The sequence below is a fragment of the Pollachius pollachius genome (genome assembly GCF_949987615.1).
Source record: "Pollachius pollachius genome assembly, chromosome: 15".
NCBI lineage: Eukaryota > Metazoa > Chordata > Actinopteri > Gadiformes > Gadidae > Pollachius > Pollachius pollachius.
The window spans coordinates 11,057,034-11,073,825 of NC_136948.1; the positions used below are offsets into that span (position 1 = coordinate 11,057,034).

At 48.4% G+C, this 16,792-nt stretch overlaps 1 protein-coding gene across 2 annotated transcripts in view; it reads left to right on the forward strand.

Annotated features, from left to right (window-relative positions):
• Window positions 1-5,047: 5,047 nt before the first annotated feature.
• grhl1 (grainyhead-like transcription factor 1) overlaps window positions 5,048-16,792 on the forward strand; it is an 18,438-nt gene continuing 6,693 nt past the window's right edge. Inside the window, exons 1-9 of one of the 2 annotated variants that reach the window (XM_079752391.1) lie at window positions 5,048-5,198; window positions 8,173-8,362; window positions 8,777-8,850; window positions 9,200-9,351; window positions 9,628-9,842; window positions 11,231-11,316; window positions 12,186-12,342; window positions 12,706-12,817; window positions 13,598-13,719. In XM_079752391.1, coding sequence (XP_079608517.1) covers window positions 5,179-5,198; window positions 8,173-8,362; window positions 8,777-8,850; window positions 9,200-9,351; window positions 9,628-9,842; window positions 11,231-11,316; window positions 12,186-12,342; window positions 12,706-12,817; window positions 13,598-13,719 — 1,128 coding nt within the window. In that variant the 5' untranslated portion in view covers window positions 5,048-5,178. The remainder of the gene's footprint in view (window positions 5,199-8,172; window positions 8,363-8,776; window positions 8,851-9,199; window positions 9,352-9,627; window positions 9,843-11,230; window positions 11,317-12,185; window positions 12,343-12,705; window positions 12,818-13,597; window positions 13,720-16,792) is intronic. The other variant, XM_079752392.1, reaches the window with a different exon arrangement.

The following is a 16,792-nucleotide window of genomic DNA, read 5'->3' on the forward strand; positions in this document are numbered from 1 at the left end:
CTTTCCTTTCTCAGACTCACCTGCTGCACAAAGTGGTGAGGGAGGGGAGAGAGAGAGGGAGGGAGGAGATGAGGGGGGGCGGGGAGAAAGGTAAAGGTGGCTGCCATCGTTCAGGTGGAAGTGTGTCGCAAGCGACCTGAGACTCGTCAGACAGCAACGGTTGGCGGAGGTACAACAGAAACTGGTGCAGGTCTCTACCTGCCCTCCTCTTGATGAGAAACACACTCTGTGACAGATTAGGACACAAGGAGCATCTAATAACACGCTCACACACACACACACACACACACACACACACACACACACACACACACACATTCATACACACACACATGAACACACACACACACACACACATACACAGACAAACACACACATGCGCACACACACACATGCACACACACAAACACACACACACACACAGACACACACATGCACACAAAAACGCAAACACACACACACACACACACATGCACACACACACATACACACACACACACATACACACACACACACACACATGCACACAAACACGCAAACATACACTCACACACACACAAATGCCCCCACACACACACACACACACACATAAACGCAAACACGCACACACACACACACACACACATAAACGCAAACACGCACATGGCACACATGCGCACACACCCATTGTAGAGGTATCTATCTATTTGGTATCAATCTATCTATGTAACATTCTAAATGTGTGTATATCAAAAGCAACAAATTGGTGAAGAATTTCCCACATCAACCTGGCGTATGAGGGTGAGACTGAGGGGTGAAGTGTCTGTGACGTCCTGCGGTTCTGCTGTTGCAGACTCATCCCCATTGGTCCACGGAGAACCGGACTGAGCCGCAGACGCTCAATGGGGGGACAGCGGTCTCCCATATTGAGTGCCTTTGTGAAGGCTTCCTTCAGCCATCAGCAGGTTCCTGACACTGCTAACACTTCACACATTTCACCATTCTGCGTTCTCCTAAAATAAGAAACATTGTTTGGAGAAACCTTGCTTCAGAGCCTTATTATTAGAGAACATATATGCTTAGCGATCCCACGTGGATGTTGTTTATGTTAATCAGCCCTGCTTGGTGTGTGCGCTCGCTGTGTGGCTAGCGTAGTTTATAGGTCAGAATGAGCCAACACACTAAGGCGTGAGATCAACTGTAAAACCATTTCACGCTGGAATGTTGTGCGTTCTGTTTGTCTGCATTCCAAAAGCTGCCAATCAACAAACGGCTTTTCTGACTTATGAAAACCCTTCCCTTAACCTTTCCCTTGGCTTAGACCTTCCCTTGTTTGAAACACAGTGTCACCCTTCTATCTCAAGAAGAGACACGTTACATGCCACCTGAACGATCCCTTGTCCAGGGAGCAGCTCTCGAAGGGACGGGTTGGTCACACGCTGCTCTTCTGTTGAGTTTAGATCCACTTTCTTGAGCTCTGCTGTCTTTGCATCTCAACTGTTTTACATGTAACGATTCTCTTTGAGTTGGCCTCCGTTTCCATCTTTCACCTTACCCTGAGAGTGTTACAGATCAGAAAGATTCTTCCAAATTTTAGGTTTTAGTATATTTATTATTATGTAATACTATATAATATTATATATTTCTTAATTTATGGTATTTCTATTATGGGAAAAAAGGTCCACAGATGTTTTTAATGTCTTTCTCCCAGCCTTTAACCTGCTCATCATGCATTCATTTGTGTACTAAATAACTAAAATAAAGAAATAATGAAGTAACTACACTGCACTCTGCAGAGTAGTTTCCTACCTCACTTCCTCTCCCTCTCATACCACACGCCACACACACACACACACACACACACACACACACACACACACACACACACAAGCACAGAAACACACACAGACATACATACACACACACCGGCCTGAACAGGGTGTTCATGTTTCTTTGGTGCACAGTAAAGCCTACAGGGTCTCCTTCGAGCGTGTGATGAGTGTTCCTTAGTGCAGCGCTCTGCATTTACTCATGTAAATCAGCCTGTGGCGTTAGCCTTCTGCAATCAACGTTCAGTCCTCTGTCTGTTTGCCTTCTGGGGAAAAGGGTTAATTAGGACACATCACTCACACAAACAGCATAGAGAGGCGTTATGGACCAGCCTACTGTCACCGAACTAAGTCCTACAACTCTAGAATTGTATCAGATTTGTCAAAAGATCCTGGCAAACATTGAAACATTTGACTGTATTTGTATTTCTACTGACTACACTGTCAAGCAAGCGATAACGGTATCTCGGACCCGTTAGGCCTTTTGGATTTAGTATCACTGTTGTAAAGCAAAACAGATGACCCATTAAAGCCTGAGATCTCATAACATCCCCCCCCCCCCCTCCCCCCATCCGTCCCTCTTTCCCTCTCTTTTTGTATGTTCATGTGTGTGTGTGTGTGTGTGTGTGTGTGTGTGTGTTTGTGTGTCACTGTGTGGTTGTGTGTGTGCCCGTGTGTGTGTGTGTGTGTGTGTGTGTGTGTGTGTGTGTGTAAGCACGTAGGTCTGTGCTGGCCTGTTAGGAGTTGTGTTGAACGGCATATGGGCCTTCCTTCCCATCACTGTGTATGTGTGTGTGTGTGTGTGTGTGTGTGTGTGTGTGTGTGTGTGTGTGTGTGTACTACAAACACTGGGACCATGTGATAACATCTGAGTCAGGCCTGAGCAGAACTCAGCCACAGTCATCAAGTCTTGGGAAGCTTCTGGAAAATACAAGAAAAATAATCTGACAGCGGTTTGGAAAGTGAATCGTCGATCCAAGCCGCGTGTACACGTCTAAGAGAGGTTTGTGGATTGTAGATAACGGCGTTCTCTTCAAATAGAAAAAACTGTTGTTAAAACTGAATACAGCTGGTGTAACGCCTCTAAACACTGAAATGTCACTGCAGTATGCCGTCCAGGGTTGATGAACATCATCCCGCACAAGAGAGCATCACAAACACTTGTTTCCCCTCCAGTCCCCAACACATGTTTACTCAGCCCGGCCAACCAGCTCCAGGGGTGGGGCGGCCTAGGAACTCATGGTGTGCCCAGCGCCCTACCCTCAACCAGGCGTCTGCTAGACTCTGTACCTCCCTCTGCTGAGACAAGCCCCCGCATGCGGAGAGGAGGAGATTTGCATCTAATTTCCATCCAGGTAAAGGTGAACGGTAAGGAGAACCAACGGTTTACTGGAGGAGTTGGTGGGGGGCGAGCAAGAGAAAGAGAGAGAGAGGGAGAGAGAGAGAGAGAGAGAGGGAGAGGGAGAGGGAGAGGGAGAGAGAGAGAGAGAGGGAGAGAGAGAGGGAGGGAGAGAGAGAGAGAGAGAGAGAGAGAGAGAGGGAGAGGGAGAGGGAGAGAGAGAGAGAGAGAGAGAGAGAGAGAGAGGGTGGGTGTGAGGGGGGGGGGAATAAGTAGAAAAGAGGGAGTAATAAATTAGGGTAGGTAAACCGTAGCACCCAAAACAAATTGACAGTCACAACAGATAAGAATCCCAACGACCCGGAGGCCGAGTCGTTGGACCGAGAGCGGCAGGGAGCTGCTGCTGCAGCACCCCACGCCGTCCCCTCCACCCGGCCAACAGGGGTCCCCTCCAGCCGGCCCCACAGGGTCACCCCCCTGGAGGGGCCGGGTGGGCCCAACTGCTGCTCAGGTGGGGTCCCCTCCACCTCCACCTCAGACTGCTGCTCAGGTGGGGTCCCCTCTACCTCCACCTCAGACTGCTGCTATGGTGGGGTCCCCTCCACCTCCACCTCAGACTGCTGCTATGGTGGGGTCCCCACCTCAGACTGCTGCTCTCTCTAAACCCTTCAAAGCCATTTTGCTCCAACCATTTTAGAAATGTCCCTCTAAACTCAACTCTTTGAGTGACATCACGCACACAAACACACACACAAACACAAACAAACATTTGTTCTGTTGGTTACAATGTTTTACTGTTAGATCAAGATGGCTGCTTTGTTTTGATCATGACGCCCCTCCCCCCCCTCAGCCCCGTCTCTGTAGCTCTCCTCCTCAGACATGAGTCATCAGCAGAGGTTCCAAGTGATAACCCCCCTCACACACACACACGTACACCATCACACACACACACACACGGGCACACACACAAACACACACACACACATGCACACAAACCCTAACACCCAAACAAAAAACATAAAAACAACACACACAAAAACGCACACACACAGTCCTGCCCTCACAGAGGTATCTGTGTCCTCAGTGCAAACACAAACAGACTCCCAAGAGCAGGTGTCTCTCACTGGGGTAAATAAACAGTTCACCAGGATACAGGAGCAGGAGCTGGAGATCTACCTGTGTGTGTGTGTGTGTGTGTGTGTGTGTGTGTGTGTGTGTGTGTGTGTGTGTGTGTGTGTGTGTGTGTGTGTGTGTGTGTGTGTGTGTGTGTGTGTGCGTGCTTGTGTGTAAGTGCATGGGTCTGTGTGTGTGTGTGTGTCTGAGTGTGTGTTTTTCCAAAGAGCATATTATGTGCTGTTTAGGGAGAAACTTTGAATATTGCTGATAGCATCTTCTCAGCCCCTTTCTGACAAAGGGGAAACGCTGTTTGTTTTCTGCAACAGCCGTTATTTTAGAACCTGTACGCCTCCAGCTAGGATTAAACTGATGGAGCCACAGGCCAATGCAAATAGAATAGAATAATGTGCAATATTATAGTAAAATGACCGGAATTAAATCAACTCAGGAAGACAGTAACATATATTCAGATAGATAGACCTTTTTTCTGAAAAACATCCTCGGGTATTTGCAGCCTGTTTTCCTCCAGATATAAACTATGAACTGTGGTTGGTTGTTTAGTTCTGCGACATGATAAGTGAAAGGACCCTCACATCTCAACTCTGTGCGTCTTTGAGCGCCAGTTTATGGCGCTCTGCCTCATCCCGGCGCACCGCCTGGTTGACCAATCACAACTACACCTATCACCTGCTAAGCTCCGCCCCCGCTTCACCTGTTATCCAATCAGTAGCCCAGTCACAGGTAAAACCGGCCTCAATAACTGAGTATATGGCAAAAAGCGAGAAAAGCCGACAAAACCCGTTCTCTCAGGGACAGCATTGCCTGCGCCTCATCCGTGGAGTGATTCGGTTTTTAGGTAAAGAAGACGGATCGGATTTTCAGTCCTAACTAGAAAGTCCAGTTCGACCAACCGAGATGTCACAGGAGCATGACAAGTAAGTGAACTCGCTCCTCATTTGTACTGCACAGAATCGCCGCAGTCTCCCAGTACACCAAGAACGCCATAGTGTTCATCTTTTTTAACTTTTTGAGCATTTTTACGCGGACCACACGAGGATTTAAAGCGAGGCCATACATGGGTTTAGGTTGCTCTGTCTTTGAAAGGAGAGCCTGATTCTGGCTCCGGGTTCCCATGATGTCAGCGGTAGGGTAGGGTTCTGGCCCGGCCCGTGGGAGAGTTTAGCGCGTGACTCCAGCTGTCATGTTGGGGCTCGTTCCCGCGGAGCCGCACAGGTGTGCAGCCTCCACCTGTCGTTCCGCGGAGGGGCCAGAGGAGTGGTCTCCTCCCGCGGTGTCACGGGATGAGACCCATCTACCTGTCGTCCCGCGGAGGAGCCAGAGGAAGGGTACTTCCCGCGGGGTCCCGGGATGAGACGCTGAGGGGCGGACTACTGCTGGGTTCCTCTTTAGCCTGCAGTTATGTGGCTTCTCTTTCCTCTTGTTTGTTCAACAAGATGCTTGCAAAGTGAGTTCAAGTCACTTAACTGACATATTCGTGGTTCACTTTTTAAAAGTACTTACCAAAAAATTGCAATTATTAAAATCCTGTAGGATTTTCCATTGTACGAACGATGCTTAGGCCTACGGTGGATGTGGACTTTGCGGCCGGAGAAGGTTGCCCTTCCCCGTCCGAACTCGTCCACCTGCAGGGCGTTGGCCCCCAGAGTAGAGAAAGTATCAGAACGTTTTGAGCGACACTTTCAGTTCGTTTCGAGACACGGCTAATTAAATAGCATTACATGCTATTTATTTTGAATTATAACCACAACATATTTGAAGTAGGCATATATATATATATATATATATATATATATATATATATATATATATATATATATACGCGAATCCATCTCTTACCTTGTGGATTTCATGGCTTGTAAATTTTTAACCAAATGAATAACGGATCTATCGAATTGCAAATCCCTGATGACTGAGATGGACATCTGAAGAATGGCACAATTAGATCTAGAATTACTAATCATCAGTTTCCCATCAACTCTCTCTCTCTCTCTCTCTCTCTCTTTATTTGCTGTATTTGTTCCATTAATTACGACTTGAAAAAAAATAAAGTTTAGTTTAGACTTGTGAGGATTCGGAGGAAAAATGCTCAAGACGTAAGGCTTGGTTGCCAGGGTGATGCCAACATAGTAGGATTACTAATACAGTAGTAGTAGCCTACCCTGATAGTATAAAGTATATAACGTGTTGAAGTTATTTAGTGGCTGACAGGCCTGTCACTCTTTAAAAAAGAGCAAAGCATGTCAATCAAAAAAAAACAAAAAAACATTATGAACATTAAAGTCCATAAAGCGTTGCACATTCTTCTTTCGATATCATAGGTTCCTTTGGTCTTATCCAGACGTTCTCAAAGACCTCACGTGATCATTTTGGTGTAAGAGTGGAGAGAGAGGCACACACTCAGCTCCAAGAACCATCTTGTATCTAGAATCTTGAATCCTGATAACAATGAGGAGGAGGGGGTGAGCAGGCGGAGGAGGAGGAAGGTGGGAGCACGAGCAGGGGGGGAGAAGGATGAGGAGGAGGAGGGGGAGCAGGAGGAGGAGGGGGGAGAAAGGAAGGATCCAGCGGTGGAGAGAAGAGGAGGGTGGGGGGAGAAGGAGAAGGAGTAGGAGGAGGGGGAGGAGGATGGGTAGAAGGAGGAAGAGGGGGAGTAGGAGGAGGAGGAAGAGGGGGAGGAGGAGGAAGTGGAGATATTATGTGCAGAGGGGCGCTCCCTCTGTAAAACCTCAGCACAGCTCCTCTCTGCTCCACCGGAATGTCTCAGAGAGTGGAGTAGGTCAAAAGTAACGTAGTCGTTAACCAATCAGAGGCAGCCAGAGTGGTCACACCGGTAGAGCATCTTTTCGTACATTTCCAAAGCTGAGATTTGTTACATACACACACACACACACACACACACACACACACACACACACACACACACACACACACACACACACACACACACACACACACACACACACACACACACACACACACACAAACACAAACAGAAACACACACACAGAAACAAACACGCACATGCACCCACAGACACGCACACGCACACGCACACACACACAAACACACACACAAACAGAAACACACGCACAGAAACAAACACACACATACACAAACATACACGCACATGCACCCACAGACACGCACACGCACACGCACACACACACACAAGGAACTAGAACAACAGGCACTCCAGATTCGTCCCCCTCATCATCATCATCATCATCATCAACAGGGTGTTAAAACCAGTTGGTTTACTCCTTGAAACAAACTCTCATCTGTCCTGATTCTGATTCACACGGGATCATAAACACGTCTGAGATCACGCGGGCCTCAGGTGCCGCCGCGGGGCGGGGCTGATCACGGTCGTGACTCAAACAACAAACTCCAGAGCGTCTCAGATGGGGAGCAGAGTCTGAACTCTGCAGAGTCTGAACTCTGATCTCAGGCCTTCGCCTTTCCCTTATGCTTCCGTAGAATAGTAGAAGACAAACAAGTAGAGACGACGAGAATGGTACAGAGTAGTTGATTCTAGTACAGAAAACAAGCTACTAGAATCGTTACAGAAGATTTTCTTCCAAAAAAGTTTAAAAAAAAGAGAAGCGGCATAAATTGGTAAAAAACACTTCAGAGGATTTAAAAGAACTGGCACACAAATTTCACATAACCAAGTGCAAGACATCCTGCACATGAGAACAAGTGTATAACATTCTGCACATTACAACAACTGTGCAGTATGACTGGGAGGGGATACTAGAAGATATAACTCATTTTTAAAGTATAAAATATTTTATACTTTAAAAAAATATTTTATAATATTTTTATAAAATATTAAGTGGGTCCTTTCACCCCCCCCCACTCATTGGACCCTCCCCCCCTCCCCCCCAGCAAGCGGGCGGTCTTGGTTCTGCAGAACGAACCAGCCTACGGGGGCCAGCGGCGGTCCTTCACCACGGAGGACGAGGCCTGGAAGTCCTTCCTGGAGAACCCGCTCACGGCTGCCACCAAGGCCATGATGAGCATCAACGGAGACGAGGACAGCGCCGCCGCCCTGGGCCTGCTCTACGACTACTACAAGGTGAGCCAACCCTAAGGGAGGGAGGCTCTGGGCCTGCCCTAGGACTACCTTAATGTTAGAGAACCCTGAGGGAGTGAGGCTCTGGGCCTGCTATAGGTCTACAATAAGAGAGAGAGAGAGATAGAGAGAGAGAGAGAGAGAGAGAGAGAGAGAGAGAATAGGAGGAGGGAAGGCAAAGGGCGTTGGAGATTAAGGGACTGAAAAGGGTGAGTGAACTCCAGTTAAAACTCAAACAGCGTGGTTGTAAGAAGGAGGCACCACAACAAACCCTTCCAGCCCTGACCTCCATAGGCGTTATCCGTGATGACGACAGGCGGTAGCACCGTAGCTCGGAGAGGCCAGGGGAGGCTAGGAGGACCCGCTGGATGTGATGTGGTCTGGAGGATGAGCGGCTGTGTTTACCTTCCCACACAGGTGCCCAGGGAGAAGAGAACAATCACGCAGAGCAAGACAGATGCCATGGGCTCTGATGTGGATCCCAACAAAAGGTAGGCGCCTGACCTCACCTAATGCCCCCTTGTAAAGAGCCGGCCCTGGACGCACCGCCCCCTGAAGCTGAACACGTGGGTGGGTGGGTGGGCGGGCGAGTGTGTGTTTGGGTTGGTGTGTGTGTGTGTGTGTGTGTGTGTGTGTGTGTGTGTGTGTGTGTGTGTGTGTGTGTGTGTGTGTGTGTGTGTGTGTGTGTGTGTGTGTGTGTGTGTGTTTGGGTGGGTGCGTGTATTCTGCTATTTTCTACGCCTTTATTAAATAGTCATTTCTTTAAGCATTCATCTTAGGTAAGTGAACTCTCTCCTCCTCCTCCTCCTCTTCCTCTTCCTCCTCATCTCCTTCTTGCAGGCACCAGCTCCAGGCTGGCCACTCCATCACCGCGCTCCAGGACACCTCCATGGCCAGCGTGGAGAGCAGGATCCAGGTGCTGAAGGGGCCCTTCAACATCCTGCTGCCCAACCATTTGACCCAGGACAAGAGGAGCTCCTTCACCACGCCAGGTCAGTGGAACGAGGAGTGTTAGACTGTAGAAGAAGAAAGGTCTGTGTGCAACCGCCTGGAGAGATGAGCTTGGGTCAATGAGACACCGCTGGGTGGGGATTCGCCTATGCTAAGATGCTAATGCTAATGCTAAGTCTCAGCTTGAGGTGGCTTGATTCAATGGTTTCTCTCCACCCTCATAGTGATTAGTTGTTTAGGCTTATACTGCTAAGATGCTAATGGTAAGTCCCAGTCTGAGATGGGGTTGCCTCATTGGTCCCTCTCCACCCTCCCAGTGTCCATCGCGGCTGGGCCCAACTACACCTCGGTGAAGACGGAGGGCCCCACCCAGGGCTTCTCGCTGGCCGTGCAGAACCCCTGCGCCGAAGGTGAACACCACCCCCACGGCTTCGACAGGCAGATGGTCCACAGCTCCGTCCAGTTCACCTCCAACACCCGCACACCACCCGACTCCACCTTCCCCGAGAGCTACAAGGACAGCTCCCAGGAGGTGGGTGTCCCTGTGTATGTGTGTGTCTGTGTGTGTGTGTGTGTGTGTGTGGTATGTGTGTGTGTGTGTGAGTGTGTGTGTGAATTTGTGTGCATGTGTTTGTGTGCGTGTGTGAGTGTGTGGGTGTGTGCGTGTGTGTGATGTGGTGTGTGAGTGTGTGTGTGTGGTGTGTGAGTGTGTGTGTGTAAGAGTTTGTAGGTGTGTGTGTGTGTGTGTGGGGGGGGGGGGTGCGTGTGTGTGTGTGTACGCACTTGTGTTTGTTAGTGTGTTTACGGTGCCTGTGTGTTAGTGTGTTTACGGTGCCTGTGTGTAAGTGTGTTTACGGTGCCTGTGTGTTAGTGTGTTTACGGTGCCTGTGTGTTAGTGTGTTTACGGTGCCTGTGTGTTAGTCTGTGTACGGTGCCTGTGTGTTAGTGTGTTTACGGTGCCTGTGTGTTAGTGTGTGTACGGTGCCTGTGTGTTAGTGTGTTTACGGTGCCTGTGTGTTAGTGTGTTTACGGTGCCTGTGTGTTAGTGTGTTTACGGTGCCTGTGTGTTAGTGTGTTTACGGTGCCTGTGTGTTAGTGTGTTTACGGTGCCTGTGTGTTAGTGTGTTTACGGTGCCTGTGTGTTAGTGTGTTTACGGTGCCTGTGTGTACAAAATTAGAGACCACCCCCTATACTCTCTCCCCACCGTCCCAGCGAGGCCTTCCTCAAAGCCTTTCTCTCCTCCCCTCTCCCGGGCTGGCCCTGGCTCTCAGATCTCTGCTGGGGACACAATGGGCCTTTCACCTGATCCCACGCAGGCCTGGTGGACTCAGGCTCCCCTGCTCTTATTTGAACATGCCAAAATAAGGTCCAGCGTGTTATTATGCCATTGTCTCAGCCCACACAATAAAGTGCTGTACTTCCCCCCCTACAATGGCCGCAGAGCCTTTCTCTCTCTCTGTCTATCCCTCTCTCTTCCCTTTCTCCCTTTTTAAAGCTGGAGGGGGATTACCTTAAAAGAGGAGTGACCCAACAAAACCCCTTTACACTGGCAGGGGAGGGAGGGGGAGGGAGGGGAGGAGAGATGGGAAGACTAGGAGGACTGGGAGAGGTGAAAGAGAGAGAGAGAGAAAGATTAGATGAGAAAAGAGCTTATATATATATAACAATAATATATTAAATATTCTCATTACAAATGTAACCCAAATGCTATTACTATATTTGGACAATTGCTGAGGGAGGTGATTCAACATTCTGAAATTAAAAACAAATTTTAGACTCGCCCAATACAAGTGCATGTGTTTTTCCCCCCATGTCTCACGCTCCCCTTTTCACCTGTTCCCCACGTCTCTCTCTCTCTCTCTCTCTATCTCTATCTCTATCTCTATCTCTCTCTCTCTCTCTCTCTCTCTCTCTCTCAGGTGTTCTCCTTCCCGGGGGATCTCCAGTTACGTATGTCCTCCATCGTGACGCCCGAGGACTACAGCGCCTTCGACTCTGTCCCGGGGTGAGCTGCCTCCCTCTGTCACACACCGGGGAGAAGAGGCTCCTCCCACAAACACACCGGGGGGAGAGGCTCCGGCCCGTTAATGCAGGGCCGCTCGGAGACACCAGGCTCGGAGACTCCCTTAGAGATACCAGGCTGTCTTAGACACCAGGCTCCCTTAGAGACACCAGGCTCCCTTAGAGACACCAGGCTCCCTTAGACACCAGGCTCCCTTAGACACCAGGCTCCCTTAGAGACACCAGGCTCCCTTAGAGACACCAGGCTCCCTTAGACACCAGGCTCCCTTAGAGACACCAGGCTCCCTTAGAGACACCAGACTCCCTTAGAGACACCAGGCTGTCTTAGAGACACCAGGCTCCCTTAGACACCAGGCTCCCTTAGAGACACCAGGCTCCCTTAGTGACACAGAGTCTGGTGTCTCCGTTCCAAGATCAGCGTGTGTCTGTCTGGGGGGACACACAATCAGACAGAAACACTGATCCTATTATTATCCTATTAGAGACAGGGGACACAAACTCAGACACGCTGATCCCAGAACAGCAGGATGGACTGACGGAGCCCAGATGGGTTAGGGTTGGGCTAACCTTGTATGTTCATAGCTATGGAACAGACGACAGGGAGAACACTGTTTCTAACTAGCAGGCACCTTTATTCCCAAAGCCACGCACAATACGCCTGGATGCATGATGTCATCAATGGGAAGTAGTACCCTCTCTCTTCCCCCCTCAAAAAAAATCTCCACAATTAGTAATCCTCCTCCTATGGTTAACAGACTTGAGGTCATAGGTTCATCTTCTCACTCTAAGAAAATTAAGAAAATGTCAGACACTGTTTTGGTATTCACTCATCTATGAACACATGATTTTCAGGAGTGACCTTGAGTACACTCTGGAAGCGTCCAAGTCTCTGCGGCAGAAGACGGGTGACGGCACGATGACGTACTTGAACAAGGGACAGTTCTACCCCATCAGCCTCAGGGAGATCGACAACAGCAAAGGGATCCAGCAGCCCATCACCAAAGTCCGGGTAAGATGAGGCTGGTGAAATCACTCGGTTTTATCCAGACTCATTAGTTTGTTCATTTTTCATTATTCTGGAAGTCTGTACATCACAAATAAAGTTATTATTTTTATTAGTAGTAGTAGCGGTGGTGGTGGTGGTAATAGTAGTAGCAGTAGCAGCAGTATTTGTAGTAGTAGTAGTAGCAGCAGCAGTATCAGTAGTAGTAGTAGTAGTAGTGGTGGTGGTGCTGGTGGTGGTGGTGGTCGGAGTAAAGCAGCATTACTAGTACTAGTACAGTTCAAACGGTGGTGCATTAGGGTCAGTACTCAGGTGAACTGATGGTTTTGAGGACCAATCCCCCCGTGCTGACATCCCCCCCCCCCTCAGAGCGTTGTGATGGTGGTGTTCGGGGAGGAGAAGTGCAGAGACGACCAGCTCAAGCACTGGAAGTACTGGCACTCCCGACAGCACACGGCCAAGCAGCGCTGCCTAGACATCGGTGAGGCCACACCCCTCCTGACTCAACGGGCACCCAGTTCACTTAAATAAAACAACAGTAACACGGATGGCCAACACTGTCACGCACACATGCACACGCACATGCAAACGCAAGCAAACACACACACACACACACACACACACACACACACACACACACACACACACACACAGAGTTCCCTGAACCTTGATGATGCACACCAGACAACTTTTTTTCTTGTGCAAATATTTGAGAGAGATCATCACAGTTGCGCTACGATACCCTTTGCGTGATGTTTTTGTCCTAGGCAATACAGTTAGATAGCGCAATAGAGGGATTCTATACAGCTGAACCCTCAAGAGGTTATCTGGTGTTTGGAAGGTGGCCAACGGATGACTAAGGGAGCCTTAAGTTGGATTAGACGGCCATGTTTGTCTGCTAGCGGGTTAGCTGGTTTTGAATGATGACAGCACTACAGCTTAGTTCATTGTGGACTCTGATGATCAATCTTCCTGTGACTGCAGGGGGAAGGCAGACACAGGTTTAATTCATTGCAGACAGCTAGAGATTAGGCAGGGCTATGCAGAATGACGGCCATTGTAGAGCAATGGCCAAGGGAACAAAAAGCAAAACACCAAAACAAACCTGATGTTTCCAAACTTCAGAGACCGTTTTTCAAGACCTTGGTACGAAAAATTGCCAATTATGAAATGTTACTTTATCTCGATGACACATGTCTGAGGACCCCGATAACAGCTGACTGACAGCTGAGTATAGTGGTCCATCTTCTCCGTATTCTAGAATATATATTAACCCCCCTGTGTCCAGCGGACTACAAGGAGAGCTTTAACACCATCGCCAACATAGAGGAGATCTCCTACAACGCCATCTCCTTCACATGGGACACCAACGAGGAGGCCAAGGTGAGGCACACACACACACACACACACACACACACACACACACACACGCATGACTCATGTGTCACACCGTGAGCATGACCAAAAATAGACTTCTTCTCTCCTCCCCTTAAGTGTCAAATGTTAGTGCGAATGTGTGTGTGTGTGTGTGTGTGTGTGTGTGTGTGTGTGTGTGTGTGTGTGTGTGTGTGTGTGTGTGTGTGTGTGTGTGTGTGTGTGTGTGTGTGTGTGTGTGTGGACACAACTGTCCCAACAAGCTCTACCTGTCGCCCTTGTTGTGATGCTGGAGCGAGGCGTGTTGTCGCCCAAGACAGCCCGCACAATGGGGCCAGGTATGAGGAAACTGGGCCGCGGGGGGGGGGGTTAGGACCTGGTGGGACTCGGCTCAATAGAAGCCTGTCAGACGGGCTGCTCCTCCATCTTACCCATGTCTCATCTCCTTCCTCCTCAACGAGTCGGTCGGGTTTTGAGGCAGCGCTCTCCAAACATATGTTTGTCCCCAGAGATCAGCCTCTGCTCCTGGTAGACGGAATGACAGCCTCTCTGGAGTTCAGTAGTACGGTCAGCGGTTCTGTGATCTGAGGATAGAACTGGGTAGAACAAGGTAGACCGGATAGAACCAGCTAGAGCTGGATAGAACCAGGTAGAGCGGATAGAACCAGGTAGACCGGTTAGAACCAGGTAGACTGGATAGAACCATCTAGAGTTTGAGGTGAAGGGAAAAGCGATGAAGCAACAATATAACTTGGTGTTTTGTCTAGATTTATTATATGCTATATATTAAGTAGGCCGAGTATGTCCCTCAAACTAATAGGTCTCTGAAATTGTACAATATAGGCCTAACATTAAATACGCTCAAAATAACTGACAATTTCACATTAGTATATGCTACACGTGAACCTCCTAAGATGCCGCAATTTGATTGGTTCGCTTTCTCTGTATATTGGGCGATATCCCATGATTGGGATCTCAAACTCGTCACGCTTATAAAAACATCATCAGATATCATGTGTGTCTACAGTCTGTATGAAACAAACCAAATATATTTATATATATGAATATAATTATAACAGTATCAATGTTTACTTGTCTTGTAAGCTGATATGTCTCAAATTTGACAATTCAAAACAAACGTTATGGTATTGTGTCTGACACACATTGCCGTACTCGCAGTGTAGAATTACTAATGAAATAGTAGAATCACTATGTGGTAAAGAATATTATTTGTTCTTTAATAATTATATCCTACCTCCTACTCAACACAGCCCTTTCCTGGCGCGACCCCTCAAACGGTACACTCTGCAGCCCTTCTGTGTGGGCGGGATATCAGCTCAGAGGCTGCATCATGTGACTACATCATTTGACTAATAGTTCAGAACAGGACTGACGGGCGTCGCTCGCCAAACACACACAACGTCTTCCCAGCTTGGGTTAACGTTTGTCAGACTAACGTCTGAAATAGCCGGGTATTCTCAAAGCAAAACAAATTTGACACGCAAAGTAAAGATGAAATAAAAGAAGGGAAAATGAAACCAAATCAAGAAATATTTTAGCACACCACTCGAATAGAACGCTAACAGAGAAGAGAAGAGATGCTGATGATCCATCAGACCCCCACACCATGTTGGCCACGCGGGACGAGGAGGGAGCTGTGTTGGGGGGGGTCTTCACGCACACATACTTCATGCAAATACGCTCCGGGTGTCTTCACGCACACATGCACACCAGGATCCAGGTCTGTGTGTCCCATGGCCCCGGGCCGATGCCGAGTCTGTAACTCCTCTTGTGTGCGAACGGCTGTTTGTACTGCAGCCTCTGAGCAAGCAGAGTCCCACCGCACCAGGATGCTCTAACCGCACATACCAACGCACACACAGAGACGCAGACACAGACTCACAGGCTCACAGTCTCTATCTGTCACTCTTCCTCTTTCTCCTTCCGCTATCGCTCACACTCTCTCTCTCTCTCTCTCGTACAAACACACACATCCACGCACGCACTCTAACACACAGAAACATGAACACACACATGCACACACACTCACACACACACTCCCAGTCTCACTCTATCTGTCACTCTGTCTCTATCCCCCTCTTTTTTCCTCCTCTCTCTCTCTCTCTCGTACAATCACACACATCTACGCACACACCCTAACACACAGAAACACAAAGACACCCATGCACACACACACACTCTCACACACAAGCAAGCACATACCCACACACACACAGGCACACACCCTCACATGCACACATACACACCCAAACACGTAGAGCTAATTGCAAACTGCGGTGTGTATGTTGGCTGTGTTGGCCTGCATGCCCCCTGGTCGTTTGAGTTAAAGATGTAAAGACTATGCTGATTCCAGGCCAGCCCTTTACAAATGTTGAACTGCTCTCGGGCTGTTTACTTAATCCTGAGCAGAAAATATGTATATGTCTATATATATATATATATATTCATGTGTCATTCTAGTTTTTTTTTATCTTAACATTACAATATTCAGATTAGCAAAGTGGGATTTTCTTATTTTTTTTACTTTACCCCAAATAATAAACACTAGGCCTATATTTTTTTTTTTTACTGAACACGCCAAATGTATTCCTGCAACGTGTTTTTTCTCCGCTAATATATGTCTATCGTGTTTGGCTTTCCAACTATACAACTATAAATCCTACACGGGAATGATAAGCAGAAACACCAGTAGAGGGCGCTGCAGAACGCATAATGGAGGCGCCCGACGTCCTAAACTTGTCCTATTGTGCTGAACCACTGCCAATTATAACGCTGTCAGGAGGTACACAACATATTTAACAGCAACACTTTTATAAGGAAAAAACACTCTCTTTCTGTCCCTGACCCTAATCCATTCATGCATTTTCTTTTTCACTTAACATCCTTCTATTCACTATTCCTATTAATTTGGCAGCTGGTTTTATCCAAAGCATCTTTCAGACGTGTGTACGAGCAGGGATGAGTGAGGCGTCTCTCTCTATTAGGGAGCGTTCAGGCAGCCTGCGGACGATGGGGTCTGAACCCAGAGAGCTGCCCGGCCGGGACTCAGGCAAACACCCTT